At 41.6% G+C, this 26,410-nt stretch overlaps 3 protein-coding genes across 4 annotated transcripts in view; 1 reads left to right on the top strand and 2 right to left on the bottom strand.

Moving 5' to 3' along the window:
- cbl (Cbl proto-oncogene, E3 ubiquitin protein ligase) overlaps window positions 1-1,852 on the bottom strand; it is a 35,759-nt gene extending 33,907 nt beyond the window's left edge. For both annotated transcript variants that reach the window (XM_075473485.1, XM_075473486.1), the window contains exon 1: window positions 956-1,852. In XM_075473485.1, the coding sequence (XP_075329600.1) occupies window positions 956-1,102 (147 nt within the window). In that variant the 5' untranslated portion in view covers window positions 1,103-1,852. The remainder of the gene's footprint in view (window positions 1-955) is intronic.
- Window positions 1,704-6,453, top strand: drc12 (dynein regulatory complex subunit 12 homolog). Its single transcript, XM_075474236.1, is given in 8 exon segments — window positions 1,704-1,765; window positions 2,182-2,303; window positions 2,389-2,457; window positions 2,710-2,811; window positions 2,913-3,047; window positions 3,140-3,212; window positions 3,214-3,262; window positions 5,003-6,453. Coding segments are annotated over 8 exon segments (741 nt in total). The 3' UTR covers window positions 5,132-6,453.
- Window positions 6,454-17,007: 10,554 nt separating this feature from the next.
- Window positions 17,008-26,410, bottom strand: part of grik4 (glutamate receptor, ionotropic, kainate 4) — a 354,718-nt gene continuing 345,315 nt past the window's right edge. Inside the window, exons 17-21 of the mRNA XM_075473484.1 lie at window positions 25,506-25,671; window positions 24,694-24,919; window positions 23,107-23,235; window positions 22,891-23,009; window positions 17,008-21,510 (exon numbers count right to left, since the gene is read on the bottom strand). Of these exons, the coding sequence (XP_075329599.1) occupies window positions 21,121-21,510; window positions 22,891-23,009; window positions 23,107-23,235; window positions 24,694-24,919; window positions 25,506-25,671 (1,030 nt within the window). The 3' untranslated portion in view covers window positions 17,008-21,120. The remainder of the gene's footprint in view (window positions 21,511-22,890; window positions 23,010-23,106; window positions 23,236-24,693; window positions 24,920-25,505; window positions 25,672-26,410) is intronic.

Below are 26,410 nucleotides of genomic sequence, written 5' to 3'. Positions count from 1 at the left end.
TGCAAAGATAAAAAAGAAGTTCCTTTACACCGAAAACAAACAAAAAAAACTGAAAAACACAGACGTTAGTGTAGCTGTGTTCTCAACCATGTACATCCTCAAACGTGTCCATGAGCACATACTGATGGAGGAAGAAATAAGGGGATTGTGGTTTCTTTTTCTTTTGGTTTTGAAGGGGGAATTGTCTCTTGCCATCACAACTCAAACGACTGCTTTAGAATAGGAAGAGGAGAGACACAAAAGCTGTCTGAATCTCACAGGAAACTGGAGGTCAAACTGCTTCTGACTTTTTTCCGAGAAGTAAAGCTGTGAGATGAGTCTCCCTTGTGAAAGAGCACAATCGGCCCAGTTACACAAGCACGTTGGTTTGATTCTTAATGATTTGTTTTCAAAGGTTGGCAGACGACTGACTGTGTAAGCTTTAAAGAAACTAAGTACAGGAGCGGCTTTACGGTCTTAACTGTAATTACAACACAGTAATGTCACAGTTCACAATTTACAGTCCTTGTATGGCACACTGGGTATTTAATCAGAGCTAAAGTTTCTGATAAATCTTGTATTTGAACGTTGAGAAACAACGAGACTATATGTTCCATGGAGCAACAACTATCATGATTAGCCGAGAGTTTTAACTACACTTCCAAACAGATCTATTAAAAAAGAAACACTTATGTATCCTCCATGTCCGGGTGCTAGTGTTAACGTTACGCTGCTTTAAGAGCAACTGGTATATAAATGTTGTGACATTAACGAAACAATCAAATTTAGGGTGAAAAATTAGCTAAAGTGAGCTAACCACGTCTTCTCCCAGCTGACTAGCTAACCCAACATTAGCAACAGACCTGCAGCCAGCGAAGATTAGCTAGCTCGCTGCTAGTTAGCTGTGGTTAGCTAGCAGTCGCCCTGGACATCCAAGGCAGTGGCTAACAGTTAGTTAACGTTGACGGTGACAAACCTTGTCCATCAGTTTCCAGCATTTCTCCACCGTCTTTTTGTCCACGGCCCCGGGCTGGTGATGGGAGTGGAGGTGGTGATGGTGTGGCTGGAAGGCATCCTTCATCATTCCGATGATCCCCCCGCCTTTCTTCAGGTTCCCTGCCATGTTCTGGCTCTGTTTGGGTCGGGCAGGCAGGCAAGCGAGGCAGGGCAGGGGTCAGGGACACCGAACCGCCACCAGAAGTTAGCTCGACCGGTCGATGGTGATCCCGTACCCCCCTGCAAGGACAGCGCCCGTGTGGCGAATCCGAGCCAGGGTCCGATGGGGGGTAGACGGAGGGATGGGGACTACCCGCTAAAGGCTCCCATCAGTAGAATTAACATCAGTTAGGCGGATAAATGTCCAGATTACGGATAAAACAAGCACTACAGGCACTCACACCCTGCGCAAGCAGCTCTGTCCTGCAGCTAGCTGCCCTGCTCACCGCCTCTCAGTGCAGGGACCAACGCAGGCTAATTAGCAGAGCACCAGATCTGTGTCTGCTCGCCCTCAGCTGGAGGACAATAGCACCCTTTCTCTGCCCAGACGCTTTGTGGACTCGAGTGTGTCCTTTCCTCTTGACAACCCCGATGTCGTTCCCCTTTTTTTTTTTTGTCAGCAGCTCTTTTCGCTTGTGTCGTGTCTTGACGGGAAGTTCAGCGGCTCTGTGACAGTGTGTCAGCTCCCCTATGCGAGTTGTGGCTCTGAGAACAGACACCTTTCACCGATGACTGAGAGGAAGTTGCACTTGAAACTGCGAAAGCTTCACGGCCGCAAACGGGAACCGGGGTGAATAAATAATTATGGGAATTAAACATTGCCCAGTATTTTCTGCTTCCCCAGTGACGTGTATGTGCGGCCCTTTCCTGTACGTCCCCTTCCGTTCAACACCCCCCACACACACACACACACACACACACACATACCCCTCCCCCACTTAACACCACGCCTTCTCCCTGCGAGTTCACGATGAATGTAGTCGGGTTACGCGCCTTTTACCCTCCACAGCATTCATAAAACGTTCAAGAGGTGTTGAATGCAGCCCTGAACTCTCGAAGTGCGGGCCCTTTGACCAACGTCAGGATGAGCAAAACCCTGAGAGGCAAAAGCTCAGTGGTGCCCCCATTCAAGACCTTATTGGCTGTTAGTAAAGTCAATCAACTATCAATCAAGCTAGACAGCTGATTCCATGGCAACTCACTCAGTAGCCAGTGCTCAGAAACAGACTCATCCCTATGTAGTGTGCTCAAAGGACTCAGCAAGCAGCCTCACAGCAAGCAGACATGGTCCCAAAGAAAAAAGACCACTGGGAAAACAGAAGAAAAAAGTAACCGATTATGAAACGATTCCATGTTTTTGTTATTGGAGTTTCAAAACACGCTTTTACTACATGTATTTTTGTGTTGTTGCAGGTGAAAGTGACTTGGAGGAAAGGTATAGACGCAGCATTCTGGACTTAGCTATTCTACAGAATCACATAGGTGAGGTTTCTATAGAGGCACAAACTTCCCACACAAGCAGAAGCTGGACAACAACAATCTTCTACACCAGCAAGAGAAGTGACACAGATGCTGAAGCATAACTATATGATAAAGATGTTTTACAAATAACTAGCCTTGTTAAAATGTTGATAACAGGAAATATACACAGTGTGATAAGGTTTTCTCCTCTTTTGCTGAGGACAAAACAAATGACCTGTTCATGCATGTCTATGTTTGTATGGTTCACTGCAGCGTTACAGTGTGAAACTATAAGAAAGATCCAGTCCGAGAGAACCAACCTCGGGAGACATGTGAGGGACATGGAGCAGAAGCTCCAGTGGGAGAGAGGAGGCAGTCTGTACAGGCAGAGCATGAATCAAAAAATGACTTTGTCCTTTAAAGTCTAATTAGCAGGGCACCAAAGCTGATTGCTGCATTTGCTTTTACAAAGTGAGCAACAAAGTCTGACGCACTCGCTTACACGAATGTCACTGTAGACCTCAGTCGGCAGTGCTAAAGCATGCACACAGAGCTGACCAAAAAAGTGGCGAGGCTGGAAAAGGAGACCAGCCAGCTGAAGGGAGAACTTGGTATGAATAAATCTAATTTTAATGTCTATCGTTGAATAAAAACATAAAAAAGTCTATTATAAGTGATGGCCTGCCTGTATGTTTTTGCCCAGTATTGTGTCAGGAGGAGCTGAGTAAAGAGAAACGGGAGCATGTGCAAGTGGAACAGGAGAAAGAGGCTGTCATAGCAACACTAACTGGATAGCATGGAAACAGACTGTAAGAGGGCCCTACATGTGAGTCGCAACACAAGCTGGTTTAAATCAAAAGTAATACAGAGGGTTTTAACAAAGTTGTAACAGGCCTCTTTGGTCTGTTTGATCAAACATCTTTGAGCAATATTGTCCTTCTTCTTGTGTGAGCTGTTCGATCATCGTGTGAACTCAATCTCTGTAGAACAGATGTGATGTGCAGGGGTTAACATTACTAGCAGACAAAGGAAAATGTTTGAATTTAATAGAGCAGTTCGCTGAGACAAAGCCTGAGTCAACTCTTTCCTCTGAGAAGTTGTCAGGTTTGTGGCTTTAGATTTCTCTGCTCAGTTGTCTGATTCTGGGCAGATAGCTTGATCTAGAATAAGGAGCACTCAGTCACCAGTTACACAGCTGGAACATTTCATCTGAACTTATTAATGTCATTTTCAGACAGAAACTAAAACTACTCAATGAACTGTACTTTCACATCAGGTTGGCTCTTTTTCAGGCATGCATGTCAAACAAAATAATGTAAACTGGCATCTTAAATTTAAATGTGGGGCTGTGTCTCAAGTGAAGTGCAGGTTTAACACAAATCACTGGGTTTTCGGTTCTGTCTCCACTCTTCCAATCATCCAAGAGTCCTTGATCATAAACCCGAAGCTAACTTTATTCCTAAAGGCAGGCAAGGACGTTGCTGAGAGAGTAAAGGAAGAAAAGTAGATCATCTGTTTTCCTGCTGCTGCTCCACCACTCACACAGAGGTCAAGCCTACTGGATAGGAAGTGCAACATTGTCAAGACCGATAAAGAGTCTAATTTCTTTATATTTAAGATTTATGATTCCAGAGGCCAGGATCGAAGGTTAACAAGATTATACACAACACCATTACAATCGAAGATGGGCCGCCCCAAAGGCAGGCAGCCTGTTGCAGGATCTCAGGGCATTCTGTGTCTGTCTCACTAAGCTTTCTGTGAAAACACAAATTTCTGAGACCTTTTTTTTGCTGGTTTGGATGCCGTGCTTCAGGAAGGACTTCCGCTGGTAACTAAGTTTCTTCAATCTATTTTGACGCATAATAACCATGGCAACAGGTAAGCTGTTGACCTGCTGGAGCAGCTAACTGAGCTTTTCAAAGACCAAGCAATGTCTGGACTAAGACCCTTGTACATCAAGGTGAGTTGAACAGGAGACGTATAGGATGCAGAGTAGGAACAAGATGGAGAAAAAGGTGAAAGAGGGTTAAATAATTTCTTCCCTTGATGATCACGGGAAGAGTGAGACCACTTTCAGATAAAATGGACCAATCTGGACCCCTGATCAGGACACAGCAGGAATATCAGAAAGGCAATATTATTTTTTTTTAATCAAGATGACTCCAATACCTCTCTATTCAGCTTCAAGACTATAATACAGACAGCTTTAAGACATAGAGATAACAGTAAAGGAGGAGGATAACAGTGCTTGTTAACAACAGATTTAGAGGTACAGCTTGAGCGGCAGAGCACAGACAAGCAAATTTTCAGGGATCACATCTTCAAAGCTAAGTGGTCAAGTCAGGAACCGTGTTCGAGGGCTCAGACTGTGACTGTAGAAATAGGTTTTTAATGTGTAATTATCATCTCTTTTGCCCATGAAACAGAATCTAATCAACATCATTTCACTCCTGACATTGATCGGAGGTAAAGGTCTTTATGTGGGGAGTGATATCAGATTAGTCAACGGGGTGATTTAAAGGGAAAACCTCAGCTTGCGTTTTAATTCTACTGATGTTTTCTGCAGGAGACTCTGGATGGCCTGACTTCACAGCTGGCTATGGTTCGGCAGGGATGGGAGAACAAAAGCACAACGTTCAATCAAAGTGACAAGGAACTGCTCTCTGAATTTGGCCTTACTACACAGGACATTTGACAGAAATGGTCCTGACAAAAGACAGAAGTATTTTTTTCAAAGTTGTACCTTCAACATGGCTTTATTAGATCACAAAGCTGCGTGTGTTTGTTGGGAGCAAAGAGTTCAACAGCATCAGTTTGAAATGCATAAATTAGTTTCTTCAACAAGCAAATGGATGTAGATATATTTAGCCTCAGAGTGGACATTTGTCTTTCCTTTTAATCTGTGCTTGTAAACAACAAATTGGATGTAATGCAGTGTAATGTCCACTAGATGTAGCAACTGACTGCTTGTGGTCGACTCGGGGGAGATGGAGGCCGGAATACTGAAAGATTTTGAGCTAATTTTAGAGAATTTCAGTTTGTATTCAGTGTATGTATGATTACATAGTGCGTAATTCTTGTTTTTGAGACGAAAACATTTCCGGTTGAATAAAAAAATGGGAAGATTGTGTGAAGGGGGTAGGAAATGAATGAAACTAGTCAGAAGAATGCTGCGGCTCTTTTACAGCAAGTTTGCATGTTTGCTGTGTTTTAAAGGCCAGATATGTTTCATATAAAATGAAAGCTGAGAGTGGAAATGACCACAAAACACAAGGTCAACATGAGGTACCAGTGTTGTATAGTAACGAAGTAAAAATACGTCACTACTGTACTTGAGTATATTTTGGAATACTTTGTACTTTCCTCGAGTTTAAAATTTTTTGACAACTTTCACTTTTACTTCACTATATTTCCGAACTTAATTGCATACTTTTACTCCAATACATTTTCATTGTTTGGTTTAGTTACTCGTTGCAAAAAAAAAAGAGAGAGAGAGAAAGAGAAAACGTAACAGTGTTTTGACCCCATGCATGTTATGCCTGCCCAAAGACGTGGAAATTCTATCTTACAGAAACTCCCCTTTTTTAGGTTTTAAGGTAGTTTTACAAAAAAGGTCTTCCTCTTCAATGCCAGATAAGCTGCAGTTCCCTCCCAATTCTTTTTTTCTTTTGTATAATGACCGGTTGTGTGTGCACCTCCTATAGCTTGTGAAGTACAGTAATCGTAACAGCTTTTTTTCTTGGTGATGTTGGCTGCATTTTCTGTACTGCGTTATTTTATTTATTTTTTAGAAAGGTTTACAAAAAGGGTTTCAAACTGGACTCCCTCTTCAGATGCCAGATAAGCTTCAGTTTTCTCCTATTTTTTTTCTTTAAATTTTGTTTATAATGATGGCAATAACAGTAGCAGCCTCTTTTGTTTAATTTTTTTCTTAATGGTGTAATGTACGCCTCATTTTCAGCTCTGACCTTACTTGAAGAAGAAATTTTAAAGGTTCACAAAGTTTGTATTTTCTAAACCTGGTCTAAATTTTGCCTGCACTTGGTTGTGTGTAGATTTTAAGTGTATTTGACCTTCAAAGTTTACCAAAATATAAAAAATGTCATTCAAACTGCATTTGCCTTGTTTACTTTTTACTTGTACTTCTCATTACATTACTTAACTACATCTATTTTTACAGTAATTCTCATCTTCCTTCCTGCTTCTGAAGAGTGCAGACGTGTCTCTGCTTCCTCCTGCTGCTTATCGCTTTATTTGCTTTTAAATCATTTTACTTCTTTCCACAAGTCTTGGATATAATTTTATTCTTTTTCTTTTAAGTGAACCAAGACTTTTTAAAAATCATTTTTATTCTTTTTACAACTTATCTGACGAGCCAGCGACTACAATCCTTTCAACATGCCCTGTGAAAGCTGTCGGATATATCAACAAGAAATTTGGGCGCTACAAGTAAGGATTTTTGCCTTAGAAACTGAAATGGGACTTCATGAAACGCTCCCAATGGAATTCAGTGGTAAGAAGTCCACATTTACTTCCAAAGGAAAGGGTGAAAAAACTGCTACCTCCAACTTAAAGCTAAATGATACTGTGTCTTTTCCAAGACTCTGTAAAGACACTTATAATGGACTTGGTGCTAAGCCGAAGAATCGTCAAACTGTTGGTATCAACAGAGGATATGTAACATCACCCGGAATAAAGTTAACAAACAGATTTTTACCACTGTCAGAGCCAAATGTGACTGAGTGTAACAGACAGAGAGACGGTGCAAAGCAGCAGATGGACAGAGATATATGTGCCGAGTGTCAAGGTCAAAGATACTCTTGTGCTTGGAGACGGAGCCATATCTAATATAAACATAAACAGAATGGTCACATGCAGCTAACCAAGTGCCACTGTCTCTGACATCACAAAATTACTAACTGAGGTACTGGCAAAACATCAAGAGGTGAAACAGCTGATTGTGCACGTGGGTGCAGTGGACATCAGAGAGAATCAGTCTGAAAACTGTTTGAGAGTCTTGATAAAGTGACGATACCAACATTCATAGTGGACCTCTCCCAAACATCGACAGGAGGATCAACAAATTCAGCCGGCTGCTTCAGTTGAACACATGGCTGTCCAAAGTCTGTGAGTCCAGAGGACTGCATTTCATTGAGAACTTTAATCTTTTCTGGCAAAGAGAGGATCTGTTTCAAAGAAAAGGCCCACACCTGAACAGAGGTGGAGTGAGACGACTGACGGAAAATCTTCTCCACGCTCTGAGGCATCAGAAGGGGCCAGGGCCAGGACCAGGACCAGGACCGGGTCCTGTGCTGCCGCCGAGAGAGAAGACGAGCCAGAGAACAGCTCCTGCCTCGCCACCCAAGGACCCAGCAAAGGATTCAGCCACAGCAGCCACAGCAGCACCTCCAGCATCCCGAACACAGGATTCAGCAGCTCCACCATCACCCTCACCACGGCCCTCACCACAGGCCTGGGACCCACCTGCTGCATCTACACCCTCCAGAGATGTTTCACCATCGTTCTCTTCTCCACCGTCACCCAGGAGATTTCCTGATCACCTTGAAAGCTTGGTGAAATCGGGGATTAAAATGGTTCCTCTCACGCCAAACATGGCAAGATCAAGAATTCTATCCTCAAAGAAGCATCGAGCCCCTCTCCCTCCTCAGCCTACTCCATCGACCAAAGCCCCCCCCCAGCTTGGTCCCCACCACCGGTGCCCACAGCTGTCATTTCCAACAGCGTCAATGCTGTTGTCTAGGATGCTAAGGGCCTCTGTGTTGGTAAACACCATCTCAACCAGGGGCCCGTTGCACAAAAGTAGGATAAGGGATTAAGCCGGGATATGTTGGCTATCCTGGATCAACTTATCCGTGATCCAGTTGCACAAAAGTGGGATAGTAGGAAGTGGGATATGTTCAGACGTAAGTTACCATGGAGATTTATTCTGTGAAGCTAGCCTGCTCCAGACCAGGCTAAGTTCCAGGATCTATTTAATCTCATTCCTTATCTCAGTCAGCGGTCGCCACAAATGGAAACCAATATTTATTCCACTGCCTAGAACATATTGTTAAAACATTTAACTATACCCACTATCATTATTGAAACATTTGTGATCATTAATTACAATCATTTTAGATAACTGATGATTTTAGATGAGCCACTAGATAATTTAGTTTCCCACAGACTACACATAAAGTATATCACCATATAAATATAAATACACATTAGAGTGTACCATGATGTTCCTTTATTGAACAAGGATGAATCAAAGCAAGTAAACCATCAGCTCCTTTCAAAACTGAAGTCACACAGTGCTCTACAAGACAAAAAGCACAGAATCAAAGCATGCAGTTTGAGACAAACTGTTTGTAAAAATCCATCCATCCATCCATTATCTATACGCTGAATCCGTCGATCGGGTCGCGGGCGGGCTGGAGCCTATCCCAGCAGTCAATGGGCGAGAGGCGGGGTACACCCTGGACAGGCCGCCAGTCCATCGCAGGGCCACATAGAGACAAACGAGACAAACAACCATGCACGCTCACACTCACTCCTAAGGACAATTTAGAGATGCCAATCAACCTAACATGCATGATTTTTTGGACAGTGGGAGGAAGCCGGAGTACCCGGAGAGAACCCACGCATACACGGGGAGAACATGCAAACTCCACACAGAAAGGCGTTTGTAAAAATGGGCTATACAAATAAAATTGCCTTGCCTATACAGCCCAAAAACCTAACAAAAATGACTCTGCCATTGCAGGCCCAACTTAAATCAACATGCATATTAATTAAAATAATTTAACACATATTGGTCTCTGACCAGCCGACCACAGTCGTCATCCGGGAAGATGGCAGGATTGTCCCAGTCTATGAGAGCTGGCACTCTGGGGGCCCTCTCCTTTCTCAGGCAGGCCACATTCTGGAGGACAGCACAGGCCACAATGATATCACATGCCCTGTCTGGGCTGACTCTCAGGTGGTTCAGACACTGAAAACGTGCCTTCAGTAGGCCAAATGTCATTTCTATCCGGGCCCTTGTTCTGACATGGGCATGGTTGTATGCCAGTTGCAAATGGAGTGAGCAGAAAAGGCTGGCAGGCATACCCTCTGTCACCCAGCAATACACCCAGGAATTCACCTGTGAATACAAAATGTTACCATCACAACCTCATAAGTAGTGACATTCTTAACACAGCCATTATGTTAAAAGTGGTTGTCAATAGAGGTTCTGTGGCTCACCTTGTGATAGGCGCCGATAGATCTCCAAGTTCCGAAACACTCGGGAGTCGTGGACCGAGCCGGGCCACTTTGCCACAACATTACTGATCAAATAGTTAGCATTGCAGACCATCTGAAATGATAAGATGTTAAACCAATTAATGCACAGTACAGGCAATGTGTGGGCAGGCACATTCTTAATAAAAAGTACACTTGTTCAGTATTTGTCAGGGGACTTACCATTCTGCAGGATGTTCTTATATTTCACTTTGACTTGCTGCCATGTCCGTTTTGGCCCAGTCATGTTAAATCTACACACACAAAAACACACAATGAAACAGTGGAGGAGCATGGAGTTATATTTAGATAGTTTCACTCACATGCAGTCAATTTCAACTTATTCATAATCAAAGTAGGAAATATCTTTTCAAATATCGTCACCTTCCTAAAATAATCGCATAAGTCATTTTTTCAGGTTTTTCAGGAAACACAAAAAACTCCCCCCAAAAGTGAAATTATAGCATAAAATAATAATTTCAGTCAGTAAGTATGTATCAACGGATGCGTGACACTTATTGTTTTTCATAAAAACTAAGATTAAATAAATGACTTAGGCATTTTTTGGACCACACCTTTGATGCCAAAAAATGACTTGGGCGATTATTTTAGGAAGGTGACGATATGTTAATTAACATTTTATTTGGATTGTAGCCTAATTGTGAAAGTTTCAGTGGAGTGGTGAGTGTGTATTTGTGCACTACTTACGCATTCAGGCGGTCAGCAATGGTTTGCCACGCTTGCTCCCTTTGTTTTTTGACTGTGGCAGTATTTCCTTTTTGTTTTATTTTCTCCTTCACCTCTTCATAGGTTTCCATTAATAATTCTTGCTCCGCTGGGGAGAAATACGCCGCCCTTGTTGCCATGGTGAATCAGTGAATCTATGATCGATCGTGGGGTCTATTTAAGCAAGCAGTGTGCAGCACTTATCTGGGATCGGTTTCACCTGGCTTAATGAATCCGTGTCTGCTCATCCTGGCTTGGCCTTTGTGCAACCAACTAAGCCTGGGCGCCCATGTTTTGGATTCCTTGAACCTGGCTAAGTAATTCATCCTGGATGTCTAAATCCTACTTTTGTGCGACGGGCCCCAGAGGTCCAAGGATGGAGTGAATAGAGAGACAATCAGACTGTCCAATCAGAGAAATCTTATCCATATCCCTTGCAAGAACACAGCGTCCAGTTCCACTATAACTAATCTCAAACACGCAGTGCTCAATGTCAGATCTTTAAGTAACAAATCATTCCTGATAAATAGTTTTATTTCCTCTCACAATCTTGATTTTATGTTTTTAACTGAGACATGGCTCGACAAAAACACAGCAAATGCAGTCCTGATTAAGTCTAGTCCACCTCACTTCAATTTTGTGTCTGAAACACGAGAAAACCAGAGGGGTGGGGGTGTTTGTGCCATGTTCAGGGACAATATACCCACCCACAAGTTGTCATTTGGGTTTTTTCATCATTTGAGTATGTGTCATTCAAAATGGAGATAAAACAATCTTCCATACTTTATATCACCATTTATAAACCACCACAGAATTGTTTTATTGATGATTTTACTGAACTACTTTCAATTGTGTGCACTGCTTTTGACTGTTTAGTCATAACAGGGGACTTGAATGTGCATGTGGACGTAGCGCATAACAAGGAAGCTAAAGAGCTCACTGCTGTCCTTGAAATGTTTGGTCTAACTCAGCATGTGACTGAGCCCACCCACAACAAAGGGCACACTCTAGATGTGCTCATTTCAAGGGGTGTTGTTATTTCAAACGTGAATGTCGTCGATGTTGCTTTATCTGATCATTTCTGTGTTTTCTTCGACCTGTCTGTTATACCAAAACCAGCAGCTGGGTCTGCAGTTGTTCGGGGAAGACTCATAAATGACAGAACAGGGACACAGTTTATGGAAATGATTAGGTTTGAGAACACCCCGTGTTCTGATGTTGATGATCTGTTGAACTCTTACACATCAAGTCTCTTAAATGTTTTGGATACCATTGCTCCTGTCAAAGTTAGAATGGTTAAAAGTAGGCAAAGGGCGCCATGGAGGAAAGAAGAGTCGGTCAGGGCACAGAAAAGGGAGTGCCGGAGAGCCGAACGGAAATGGCGCAAGTCAAAGCTCCAGGTTCATTATGAGACTTACAAAGAAAAGCTATGTGTGTTCAACCAGACTTTGCGTAGAACAAGGGAGAGTTATTTTTCTGAAATCATCAAAAATTGAAGTAACAACTCTCGTGTCCTGTTTGCTACAGTAAACAGATTAACAAACCCTCCAGTTTCACTGCCTTTAGAACTCATGTCTACATCCAAGTGTAATGAGTTTGCAATATTCTTTAATGACAAAGTTCAAGGCATTAAAAATGCAATAATTTCCACAACACAAATAACTACTCTCCAGCCAGCTAGACACCTAGAGCTGACACTTTTCACACCTGTTACTGACAAAACAGTCGAAGAGACCATCTGCAGTCTGAGTTCATCAACGTGCTGCCTTGATGAGTTGCCCACTAGATTCCTAAAGTCTGTGCTGAGCAGTTTGTTACCACAACTCGCTCATCTAGTCAACATCTCACTCCAGACTGGAACATTTCCAAAGGCCTTAAAAACTGCTGTCATTAAGCCCCTTCTAAAGAAGAGCAATCTTGATGCCACAGCACTGAACAACTACCGGCCCATATCAAACCTGCCATTCTGTTTACACATAGCCGGGTATTTTGAAAAACGCATATTTTCTAACCTTCGTTTTTAAAAAAAACTTGGTGCACACAGCCCCGTTTTAAAAAAAAACCACGTCTACATTGACCGCATTAACACGCTATCAGGAGCTATTAAATTACGCCAAGCCTGACGGTGGCAGTGTTAGAACAATGAGAATTCCACACAAGCCAATCAGAAGCCTAATAGAGAACCACTGACAGGAAGAACTTCCGGATCCTTTTCTGTAATTTTCAAAATCACACAAGCGAGTATAGCCACAGCCCTTTTACAGACTCTCTGGTATAGCTCTCAACAACAGAAATGCTGCTAGTACCTCCATGCTTGCCAGATAAACAATGAATGGCGTTATCACGCTAGCATCCTGCCAATATGGCGGATAGGGGCGGGGCTCTGTACTATGACGACAACTCCGCATTCCATTCTGAAAACTCCGTTTTGTCTCTTTCAACCAGTTTACACACAAACGCTAAACGGAGTTTTTAAAAAATCTCCACTTTTGCCGGAGTTTTTTTTTAGCATCGTTTTCGGAGGAAAAAACTCCGTTTGTGTATAAACGAAAGGCACAAACGAAGGGAAAGGTCTTCGTTTTTCAAAATACCCGGGTATGTGTAAACAGCACCTTAGGCAAAGTCCTAGAAAAAGTTGTATATCAACAGCTTAGTGACTTTCTCCTGTCTAACAATGCTTTTGATACTTTCCAATCAGGCTTTAGGCCCCACCACAGCTCTGACACAGCTCTGATCACAGTGGCGGCTCCTCCATAGGGGCGATTTGTGCGACGCACTACCAAACACGGAGTTTTTTTTTTTTTTTTTTAATCTAGTTGCTAAAGTGGGACTGATCTACTGTAGGCAAACTGGTTGTATATGTCATTGTCCAATCAGATTAAGGTCGCGCCTGGGGTTGCTACGCCCATTTTGTGCGATTTCTGTCAGGGTCGAATTTGCACCAGGAAGCTCCCATTGACATGAATGGGACCTCGGTTTTTTTCAAAAATCCTGCTCCCAATGCATTTTCTATGAGGGTTTATGTGCTCGCACAAACGACGCACAACGTGCTTTCGTCATATGTCTGTTGCGCGGGACCATGAACTTTCTACTTGTTGTTGTAACATTGTGGTTTTCAATAAAGAAAAAAAAAAAACATTCTATGAAGAAGATGGCGAGTGTCGAGTGCAACAATACGGTAGTGTTTCTGACAGAAGTACCCTTTAGTCATCGTACTAATGCGGAGAAGGAAGTTTGGAAGAATTTTGCAGGATTTTCGGGCTCGCCTTGCGAGGCAAAGATGAAACCCAGGGCTCCACCAACCCTGCTATTTTTCCAGGTAGTATTTGATGTAGCTAAATAACTTACCCTTTTGTGCTCAATCATTGACTTGTAATGATTTAAATCTTTTATATAATGTTGACAATGATAGCAGAATGTATAATGACACATTCATTGTTAATGGTGCAGTATTATATTTAAAAAAGAGAGAAATCTCACATAAGTAAGCTGCACTTAACCATGTTTGACAACTGGTTATACTTTTCTAAGTCATATTTTCCAAAACTTCAATAAACACTTGACTTGGATTTATATGCTGTCATTTTAATTACATTCTTTAGAATGAAAATTGAATGAATCTTATCATTAAGAGCTTATGTGTTTACTTATTTCATAGAATCCTGGAACAATATGAGGAAAATAAATAAATAATGGTTAAGGTGTAATATTAACTGATTGGCAAATTATGCAAAAAATAACAACAAATTATTTAAAATTATTACAATAAATTATGCTACCTAGACAAATATACCTCAGTCCTATGGACTTTTATGGTAGGCTACTTATGGACATAACGGGGGAAATTGCAGTCACTTTGGTTATTTGGCAGACCAAATAACCCCTCGACTCTGCGTTGTGTTTATTTAAGGAAGACAAGGAGTTTCTGGACGATTGGACATTTTATTTCCTGTGTGGGAACATTACAGGTTTGCATCAGTGCAATCGGTTCAGCTTCGCACAGCACACTCTGATGCAGCTTTCACAGACTGGAAATTGCACTACCTAAAAAAAAATGTCAGGAGCCGCCACTGTCTGATCAAGGTGACAAATGACATCCGCCTGAACACAGATGCAAGTAAAGTCTCAGTCTTAGTTCTGCTGGACCTGAGTGCTGCCTTTGACACAGTTGACCATGCAACCTTATTACAGAGGTTAGAAGACTGGGTGGGAATCTCTGGTCGTGCTTTAAACTGGTTCAAGTCCTATCTGGAGGACAGGAAATATTTTGTTGAAATTGGTAACTGTGTCTCAGACCAAATGGCTATGACCTGTGGGGTTCCCCAGGGGTCAATCCTGGGACCCCTATTATTCAATCTGTACATGCTTCCATTAGGCCAGCTAATACGCAGCTATAATGTGTCCTACCACAACTATACAGATGACACTCAGATCTACATGTCACTGACGGCAGGAGAACACGGGCCTGTAGATGCATTGTGTCACTGCATCGAACAGATCAGCGTGTGGATGCAAAACAATTTTCTCCAGCTAAACTCAGACAAAACTGAAATCATTGTCTGTGGCCCACAGAAACAAAGAGAAAGTGTTATCAGTCACCTTGAGACTCTCTCTCTAAAACCTAATTATCAAGTTAGAAATCTCGGGGTAATATTGGACTCAGACCTGAACTTTAACAGCCACATTAAAGCTTTTTACCATCTGAAAAACATTGCCAGAATCAGAGAAATAGTGTCTAAACCAGACTTAGAAAGACTGATCCATGCGTTTGTCTCCAGCAGGTTAGACTACTGTAACGGCCTGCTCACTGGGCTCTCTAAACGGGCTATAAGACAGCTGCAGTACATCCAGAACGCTGCTGCTCGAGTCCTGACTAGAACCAGGAAATACAACCATATTAGTCCAGTGCTCAGGTCTCTGCACTGGCTTCCTGTCGCTCAGAGAATAGACTTTAAAACAGCTCTGCTTGTGTACAAGTCTCTTCATGGTCAAGCGCCAAAGTACATCTCTGACATGTTAGAGCCATATGAACCAACTCGGGCTCTGAGAACCTCAGGGAGGGGTCTCCTGCTGGTGCCCAGAGTCAGGATGAAACAAGGTGAGGCTGCGTTTCAGTTTTATGCCCCTAAAATCTGGAACAGTCTTCCAGAAGATGTGAGACAGGCCTCAACTCTGACAATGTTTAAATCCAGGCTGAAAACAGTTCTTTTAGCTGTGCATATGACACCTGAAAGTATTTTATCTGCACTCTTCACTTTTTAATTAATTAATGATTATTTTAATGGGTTTTTAAATTTTTTTTAAAATTTAAATTTTTTACATTTATTTTATTTTATTTTTTATTTCTTTTTAATGATTTTATGGCCTTCTTGTGATTTTATGTAGCTGTGAAGCACTTTGAATTGCCCTGTGTATGAATTGTGCTCTATAAATAAAATTGCCTTGCCTTGCCTAAGTACAAGACATTTCGGATACTTTAAGACTTTAACTCAAGTAACATTTCAGTCAGTGACTTGGACTTTTACCAAAGTCATATTTTGGAGGGGTACCTATACTTTTACTTGAGTGTGAGATTTCAGTACTTTAAGATAATAGCAAGAGAAAGGCAAAATAACAGTTAATGATGCAGGAAATATGATTTAGCTGCTCAGCATTGATAAAACCCCACTTCCCCCGCAGGGGGAAAGATAAACAGATCAGACTTCCAAGACTGCCATTTGTGCATCTTTTTCATGGCCCTTGTGCTATGTTTTTAGTCTCTTGTCTGTGGGGTAATGAATCATTTACACTGGGATAAAGATAACACTGTGTTCTAATGACCAATTAAAACATTAACTCAAGAGGCCTTTATCTGAAAACCAATATTTTCCTCCGAAAAACCACAAGGAGCTCCTGCTCTCAGGGGGAATGTGTTTCTGTTTGTTTAGAGTTTAATGGGACTGACTGCAGCCGCCTGAGTAATTAAATGAGGTAAGCGTCATGCACCTATTAGTGTGGGGATCAGAAAATGAGTTACTAACGTTGCGCTTTATATAACAGTCCCTCAATGGAAAAGTCACAATGAATATCTCAAATAGAGGCGACTCTTGGAAGGAGTGGGCCATTTTAGTAAATACTTAAATATAAATAAAAAAGAAGAATGTTAAGGGAGTCGATTTATAAGACATAGATATAAAAAGCAAAATGTTAGAATTGATGCACGTGTACACTTTTCAGTGAAGGTTTACCTGCTGTCACAGAGTGTTTGAACTCAAAGCATTCCCTCAGAGATGATGACGATGCTCTGAAACTGGTGGAGTCAGTCTTTAGCCTCCAGCTGGTCAATCAAAATGTCCACGCTGTGATTTCTCACGGAGGCAAAGGCATAAACATCCACACAAGCAGGCAAACTGTATCCCGTTAACGCATCTGCGCACACATCAACATCCCTGCAATCGGTGCTTCATCAGCTGAGGCTCTATCGATAAAGGCAGCGATGAAAAGTGAGGGTACAAATCACAAAGTAAATGAAGCTCAATTTTTATTTCTCTGAAAGACAAGCAATGTCAAGATGTTTTGGTCAATTTGTTCAGTTCTGTCTGTGAACAAAAGGCTGTGTGAGAGCCTTGACAGCATCTCACCTTGTGGAGAATTCTGCACTCTGATTTTATTTATTCTTTTCTTTTTTTTTTTTCCAACACACAAACCAACAAGTATTTCACAAATGAAAAAGAAAAGCTCTCACATAAAATGTGCACCAGTGCTGCTGTGAACTGGTTCGTTTCCACTGAAAATCCGCTCTGTATCATTTCATCCCGTGGTCTTTAGTGGCTGATGAGCAGTGGATGTATACAGTGCACGATTTCAAGCGGGGGACATTTGCTGTCAGAGAGGAGAAAGCAATGGTTTTTATGAAGGGATGCAACCCTCTCAGTGGAAATGTGATGAACAGGCTGAACAACTGCAATTAGAGGGCCGCTAAATCTCACTAAATGCAGAGTTATACACAGAGCAACAAAATTTAAAGTGAAGGTTTAATACAGCTTTATAGCGCTGGACACAAAGCTTATGCTTGGGATGTAAGCCGTTAGCGTGATAAAATGCATGAGACTGAGTGCACTTTAACTCCAAAATGCTTGCACTATCGCTATCAACTATAAGGTAACTGCAATTGCTATGTGCTACAGCTGGTAAGCTTGAGGTGTGAAGTAGCTTTTCACACACCCCTGCAGGCATTCAGTGCTCATCATGGGCTCCATAAATCCAACAACAGCAGCTAGACAGTGGTGAGTAGAGATACACTTAATTTATGGACCCGGAGCACCAGAGGCTGAAGGGAGAGCAGAAGCATTATGAACTCAACTTGACACAGCAGTGAGCTAGGGCTGAGTTTTCTGTGTGTCACGCTTTAAAACTCATGCCAGTGTGTATGCGTGTTGTGGATATGCAATGTGACATGAAGGTACAGGACAAAACTTGGAGAGATTGTGCGGCCGGCACTGAGAGAGGAGTAGTATGAAAAAAACGTATACCGAACGCAGCGTGTTCACTCACCATCCCAAGGAGACTGGAATATCCACCGAAAATCCCAGTGATGGATGAACTACGAGTGAGTGGGAGCTTATATACCACATGAGTGAGTTGTTAAACTCATTAGCCTCTGTTCAGACTTCCTTCCCACACAAATTCTCAGCTGTTCAAAGGATTCACAGGTTGCAGACTTTATATCAGCTATGGGAGAGAAACGAGAGGTAGATGCTTCAGATCCTTCTGGCTCACTCAACAGTTCTCATGTTTGCCAACCCATACATCCTCATGCTGCTTCTTTGCGTGCGTATTCGTCACAACAAAACGGGTGCACTGTCTGAATATCTCTCTTGGTTAAATATTACAACTTTGATGTAAACAGCTGGGAAGGTCAAATACATCAGAGCAGAGAAGAGACAGAGCCAGAATCCCGCAGAATGAGGGCAGTTTCAATAAATGTATTTATAGTGGATTAAAAATGTCAACATAAGAAAATAAAGCATATAAAATATAACAGCCAAAACCCTGCCAGCTTGCTCAGTGGTCTCTCAAAGAAGGTCGCCCAGTGTCTCGGTGGAATTTGTTTTAATTCTTACTCTGCTGCTCGCCATGCCTTGAAGGTAATTGGCAATCTCATTCCAACTATGCTTGATTTAGCACCCCTGTAAATGTTTTCAGTGTTTAAGAGGTTTGTATTGAGAGCAGCGAGAGCCTTCCAACTCCCATGAGCTTCTTAGTAACATTCAATAAATGGATAGAAACTTCTTTTATAAAACAGTAATGAAATGTGGGTCTTGTTTTTCTTTGCAATTTGCCTGGCAATTCGACTTTAACAAGTTATTAGTTAAGGGAAAAAAAAAGAAACATTTACTTTAAACGTCTCCAAAGGCGATTTTTTTTTTTAGCATTCTGCTAACAATTGGCGAATGCGTCAATAATTTAGGTGTGTCTGAATGTTTCCATGTAAACATTAAACATATGGGAGCCTGCTCATCTCTGTTACATTAACACAATAAAGGTCCAACAAGCTTCAGTCCTGTTATTAAAAAAAAACATTTTGACCATTACTGGGAACCCTGTTGACCAGGCTCTATTTACATACAATTTGTGGGTCAAACATAATAATTGGTATAATGGAAAAACATGAAAACAGTTTAAAGAACGTCACTGTGTATATGCAGTTTAAAAAGAAAAAGAAAAAGGAAATTACAGCTCAATTGAAAAGCAAACAGACAGCATGAGAACACATAAGAATGTCTGATCAAAATCCGATTTTTCTTAATGATCCTATATAAACATAAACACATTTAGTTTTGGAGAAAGATCATTTTTCCTCCAGCTTTCTTCCTAAATAGAAGAAATTCTAACCATGACAACTTGCAGGTGAGAGTTGATGAAGATGGAAAGCCAGCGTGGCAAATAAAAGTACAAGAGATGTTGCAGTGTACTATTTTTAAAACTGTGTGGATGTAGTGGCCTACTTCTGAGGGACGGTGACTGACAGAACTTGATGTGCAGATTTAAAATGATGGACACATCGGAGATAAGTACACGGGGGCGTAGACAAGCGGGTGACCCTTGAATCTCACTGCGCCACAGTCAGGATAGCAGAACGCAACAGCTTCAAAGATGCAAAGATGTCCAAGGAGCGACCGTGAGTCATGTGTCTCTGCAGTCAGTGCAGAAAGTAACTGGTTCTTCAGAATCCTGCTGTCGGTGGTTTGTTCTCACTGTTTCACTTCTGATGAAATGCAGTTAAAGGCAAAAATAAATTTCAACAAATACAACCAAACCGAAACACTTGATTTGTTTAGTCTTACATCAAATACAACGGAAAGACAGAAAACAGAACTGAGTGAATCACCTTTTAGCTTTTACGTGCATCACTGAATTTCAGTCTCCTTAGATTAATATATTCCAAGTTTGGTTTGGGTATTTTGCCAAAATAAAGTATGAAAATGTCAGAGCATAATCTTAACTGATCTGGGCTTAAATCCACGTCTAGTTAGAGTGCAAAACAGCACAATAAAGAACCTTTAACTACCTTGACATTTAAAAGAATTCAAGTCAAACGCAAAATCGCCTACATGTTTCCAGGGTCTCAGTGTTTTTGGTTGGTGAAAACATTTGCTGGGTATGATTCATGCATGGGCAAAGCTAAAATCATTCCTGATTACGTGAGCTGCAAAAAAATAGCCGAGACTGTGTATGTACTTGTAAGTGACAGATCATTAAGAGGGCGTCTGATGCATGTGTCAAATACTGCAAACAGTTAAAGGAGAGCCTGATGTCATGACACAGAGGAATGAGCAAATGAATGGATGTCACTTATGGAGGTGTGTTTGTTGTGTGTAGCTGTCATGTTTTGAAGCAGGAATTCTTTCAGTTCAGGTCACAACTCAGCCACCATTTCAACAATGAATCACTCAATGAGCACCTGCCAACACCTCTGGACATGCAGCGCTGTCTTTCAGAGATACCAACGGTGAAAACTTTTTTTAGTCATATATTTTTACTATAAAACAAGTTTGTGTGTCTGTGTGTTTGTTTTCTAGGTTCAGTTGAGTTTGTTGTCTTCTTCTCAAGGCTGTGGTGCTTATCTTCCGACACAAGGTAATACTTATGAATTTTGGCACTTAAAAAGAAAATTTGAAGAATCACCTTGCAATAGTACCTTTCCGGCTCTATAGAGGCAATACATGTTCATACAGCAAATTGTAGGATTAAAAAAAAAAAGAAGTGGTTTAAATTTTTTTTTTCCAACAATAGAGTAACAATTTTTAGTACTGATACGGAGAGAAAAACAATAATTTAAAAAGAAAATAAAAGAAACAACACAATGATAAATGACTGAAAATACTGCATAGTACAAATGCCCCGTAGCTGCTTTTGTCCGTCCTGTTTTATAGGGTACAACGGGCCAACAGGGACAGACCACAATGAGACAGATTCATTAGTTTTTTCTCTGACCAAAGAAAAAAGAATTTGCTCCAATAGATTCCAAAAACTGACTGTAGGCTGTTGCCTCTAAGGCAAAACAAAACTCACAGCATTGTCCTGCCCTCCAAGAACAACTCTGAATTGCTGAATCAAAACACCACATGGTCTCCGATTCCTCAAAACAAGGGAGGTGGCTGCTGGAAAAGTCAGTCTTGCTGGATTACCCAAGCGTTATTCAGGTTCACTGCTGTTTGTGGTCTTGTCCCATTCTATGCTCTCCTCACTGTGTGTGGGAGATGGGAGGGCCCCAGTGGCCCCTGCAGGACGCATCCTCAGTCCCTGGAAGCGTCGGCACTCGGGGCAAATCCGGATGTGGCTGCACCCCCTCGCCACCAGGGCAGCTTCCTGTGCCAGTCTGTGGGAGAGAGGCTCGGGCAGTCCGGTGCCCCCGCACAATTTGCCGTTGCTGAGGCTGACGGCGGCGGCTCGCGCCCGACGTTCCTCCAAAGGTAAAGGTCGCGGCCGGAGCATCGACGTCGACCGCCGGCGCCTCACCTGAAGGCTGTCGCGACAAAACACGATTCCCTGGAGCTCCTGCAGCATCTCCTCACACACTGACTGCTGCAAGCACACACACGGGAAGAAAAAGATAGGGTGGAGGGAAATAAGAGAGGGAGAGAAAGGGAGAAAGGCCAGACAATTCACTGTCTGACTGACTGGATCAGGACAGACTGATGGACACCACAGACACATAACACATACAATCCATGGTTACCTTTATGATCAGTGAATAGTGGAACAACACATATAGTACTTAATCAAATATTAATCTTACTCACATGAAAGACACATTTACTCTTTTTGAACGATGAGTGAGCGCTCCACACGGTTTATGTGGAATGTAAAGTCACACAAGCTGCACATGAGCACAGGAACAACTATACACAAACACGCAGGTATGAATGCTTTGATACTCACACACATAAGTACAACACAAAAGTTCACAAGTCTAAGTTTGACATCAGTTGGTGCTGCTCAGAAAGAAGAAATCACACGAGTTGTTGTTTGACTTTCTCATTCCGGATATTTATTGAATTGAAAACACACTGTGCAGGGCCAGACAGTTACCAAGTATCTTTTAAAGGAGTAACATCAAAATAATCATATTACTGCATGCACGTCTGTCTTTGGATAAAGATTTTTTCTTGGATTTATGGCATCCCGACCATAAGAGCACTCCAGTGCAGAGCTCCTCCACAAGCACTGAACTGATGAAAATTGCTCTCTCCTCCTCATTCCAGCTATAGATTTGAATTAATAAGATTAATGTATGACTCTGATTTATCTGTTATCCACTTTATAGGATTAGTGAAAAATACTCAGAACTCTGTTGTCTCAAAACCAAACCAAGTAGAAATCTTTCTTTTAAAAATCCTCCTTTGCTTCCAACATCCGGCTTTGCTGACAGCTCATAAAAAATACGAAGATCGGGGTCGACTGCCACAACTAGACCATTACTGCCCATCATGCACCCTCTGTATGGAATAACTTGTCATCTCTTTCAGTTAGATTTTGCATACAGATCTGGAATTTTTAGATAGGCGTTAAAAGTTACCCTTTTGAAATAAAAAGTGAACTAGTTTAAAACATTTTTCAAAGAAGCACAACTATGAGAAAACTCTAATTTTCAGCATACCGTAACCATGTGTTCACCACCATTAAGAGCTAACTCCAATCATTGCTCTGTTTCATATAATTCCTGGGTATTCTTTGCATATGGATATTTCTTTTTCAATCAAAATAGAAAAATAAACCTAACATGGATCTGACGGAGTTAAATGGGAGGTAAATCTTTGGTTTGTGCTAGCTGGTACTGTCAAGTGGAGGGAAAAGGTGTCTGCTACACTTCCTGTCATCTCAACCTCTCATCTCCACAATGCAGAGGGTGCAGGGAGGGGAGAGGGAGACAAAGCAGATGCAGGTTAGATAGCCCTCTCTCACCTCATTTCCTGGCGTCTGTTTCAACATCCAGACAAACTCCAGCACGGCCATGAAGATAGCCACCAGCAGGCCACACACCAACACCACAAAGATACCGCCTATGTTCTCTATCCCCAGACCTGGAAAGATGGCAGCAGGATAAGGCAAGACATGGAAGAAGTGGACAAAAGCGCTGATTAATTAAGATGAGGTTAAGAAATATGAAAAATGAAAAACCTTTGGCACGATGGTCCCCCTCTTTTGGACACTTGCCGCCATCCCACCACTTCCTCTTGAGAATCTCCAAACGATTGTCCTCCTGTAGTTTGAGAATGGCGAGGTCAAACTCATCACGGTACACTGATCCTGAGAAGAAGAGAAGGACAAAGCTCATAATATTGTGTACATCAAATGATCACACAGTCCAAAAAAGTACAACAAGCAGATAAAGACAACATAAATATAATTCTGTCATTGATTTTTGGGGAAAACTCAGTGTGAGATGAAACTATGAGATTTTAAGAAGAAGCTAGACTCAGGTTTAATAAATAAACGGGATAAGGATCATTCATCAGTGGATGCCTTGTTTTATTTATGGGTCCAGTGTGTAGTGACATCAATTGAAGATGCCATGCCAATGCAACATGGCAGGGGCGGTGAGGATAACCCACCATGCCTTTGGATATAAGTTGATTATTATTTGACAACATAAACAAACAAAGAAAATAAAGTATTTACTTGCAGTTCTTCACTCAAGAACATTTTTTGAATATCAGATCGCATGTTTACAACACATTTTCCTAAGCATATAATTGGCCCAAACAAAGGAGATTTTGAGGTCCTCAGAAAAAGAGAAGAATATGCTCATCAGGCTGATTACAAAACCATCTCTGAAGAGTTTGGTCTCCACCAATCTACAGTCAAATGGGTTGTGCAAATTAAGGACATTTAAGACCATTGTTACATTTACTTTTATACTTTTACTAGGATGATGACATCAATGATCATGACAACAGAAAATTCTAAAGGGTTTACAAAGTTTTGTGCACGTCAATAACTTAAGACACACAAAAACATCAGCAACGTCCCACTAACGTACATCAAATTACTGTTTTCTTCTGGTGGTAAATAAGGAATCGTGTTATTCAATAAAAGGGAGTCTTCAGATATAAGATTAAGTTCTGCACCGGCCCCATCACAGTATGTAGTTTGGAACATCATGCAATAAAAAGTGGATTTCTATCCTTTAAACATCAAAGGACTTGAAATTAATCTTGTTTACTTGAAGGTATGTTTTTCCCCTTCTGCAGTTTGACTAAGCCTGAGATCAAAGTGTAAGTAAACCTTATGCTTGTACTCAGAGTAGGAAGTGAGTCTCACAGAAACAGTTTAACATTTAACTGGAACAATATTTCAAATTCCCTTTCTCATCAATCACAGCAAGGAAGCAGCTGCTCGATTAAAGTCAAGCAGCAAGTCTCTTTAGTTTCTCACTTTTTGATGATAGCAGCCAAAAGTTTGGCTCTACGGAGACCTTACTTTGCAATTTTACTCTCCAATATGACATTCATGCTTCATTCTCCAACTAATACGCCCGCTTTTCTATCCCCGTTTGCAGGTCCACTGTAAATGAATTGGTGCATTTAAGTGAAACCATTAGGTTTGCCCACAGCTGCCTTCATTTTACATTGAACCTTTTTTCCCCTTTACTCCTTCAATTAGTCATTTTTTAAGCAGCACACAGTTTATTCGCTATTTGAGTTAAGTTTGTCTTCTCTCTTCCCTCATTTCCAATTCTTCTCATTCTTATTATTTCCAACTCACCCACTGGCATGCCAATGCCATAGCCCTTGGTGTCCAGCAGTCCTCCGATCTGAGTCAGGTTACAGTTCCTCTGGCGGTAGTACTCGTTCATGGTGCTCTCTAACAAGTAGGCATAGTTAGAGTTGAGGACACGAGCGATCCCCTCCTCTGTGCTCTTCACAAACACGCTGGGCTGCTTTGAGTGCATGAAGTTCCACATCCGCTGGTAGGTCTGGTACCGAGAGTTCTGCCAGGAAGAAAGATGGTAAACATGTATTAGTTGCAAATATCCATTCACTGCTTCAAAATCTGAAATCAGTTTTTCCTTCAGCTTTTTCCATTTGAGTTGCTGCAGGTTTTGCACTAGAAGCTAAATCTTGACTGGTCGTCCTTGAGTTTTTCAAGGTCAAGTGGATTTACAAAGAACAGCGGACTACAAGGCTGATGTCTTTTTTCTCTTCCCCAGATATTATTATTCACCATCCCTCGGCCCAGTAACACCCACTCTCACTGTTTCCACCTGCCTTTTTCTGTCTCTCTTTACGGTCAAGTCTAAAAGATTAAAGAGGATGGTGTTGGGCGTGGACAGTGTCCCCGTCCCCTTGAGAGAAGGGATATTGAATGGCTGTTCAGACAACAGACAAGAAATAGATAAAACCTGTGGTTACAGGAAAACGACAGGAAGGACAGGAAGGTGATGATGAGGATCACACCTCTGATGACCCATTGATCACAAGAGGCTCTGAAGTGAGACTGTGCCAACACAAGTTTGTTTGACAGAAACTACAAAGCTTTTTAAAAAAAAAAAAATGGTGACGTGTGTAAGCTCTCACCTGAAAGAAGGTCATTGTGGATCCTCCGTGCATGGTGCCATACTCTATCGCTGTCTGATCTGCTAGGTCGTCTACCGACTCTATTGGCACCTCCATCCTCTGTACTGTTAGGAAGGCGGCCAGGTTGGCAGTGTACGAAGAGATTATGATTAATGTAAAGGCCCACCTGTGTAGGAAGGCAGGGATAAAGAACATATGTATTCATCTACAAACATATGTAAATGTGCAGGCTGCTGAATGAAGACAAATTATCTGGGTCAAAGTGTAGGAGGACTAAAATAACCGCACACCTGCGACAAGAGGACACAGTAGGATTTGCAGTGGATGATGTAGTGGATGATATTTGTGTATGGGCAAAGATGACACTACTTGGTTTTGGGGATTTTTTTAGCTCAAGGGCACAGAGAGAAATAAACAATGTTTCATGTATGCACATGTACAAATGACTTCACTATCTCTTCTTGAAAGCTGATATCCTGAAAATCTGGAGTGAAACTACCAGATCCAACCCAAATACTGGAGTAAAAAAATGACTATTTTATGCTTCTGAAAACCACCAATAAAAATAATCTTGACCTCTCTAAAATATAAATAAAGTATCTTTTTGCACATCTGCCAATATGAATCGACTATGAAAATAATTGATTGACGTGGCATTAATACGTTCAATATAAACCAGCAGCTTTGACAAGGTTGGAAGGATGATGTTGGAATACCTAACAGTGGCCTGTTTGGAAAACCTGGGTTGGAGCCCAGAGCATGTCCTTTGCATTTTCACTCAGTTTCTCCTTGGACGCTATGGTCCAGGTCTCTTTTAAGTCGTCTGTGAACATTTCGAGTTTTGTTTTATGCTCACTTGTGTTTGGTTAGCTTTAGGGCACTGTACAAAGAACAGCTATTTTAAA

The sequence above is a fragment of the Odontesthes bonariensis genome, chromosome 9, assembly GCF_027942865.1.
Source record: "Odontesthes bonariensis isolate fOdoBon6 chromosome 9, fOdoBon6.hap1, whole genome shotgun sequence".
Lineage (NCBI taxonomy): Eukaryota > Metazoa > Chordata > Actinopteri > Atheriniformes > Atherinopsidae > Odontesthes > Odontesthes bonariensis.
The sequence above is the reverse complement of the archived record's forward strand: the minus strand, read 5'-3'. Positions and strand labels throughout refer to the sequence as shown.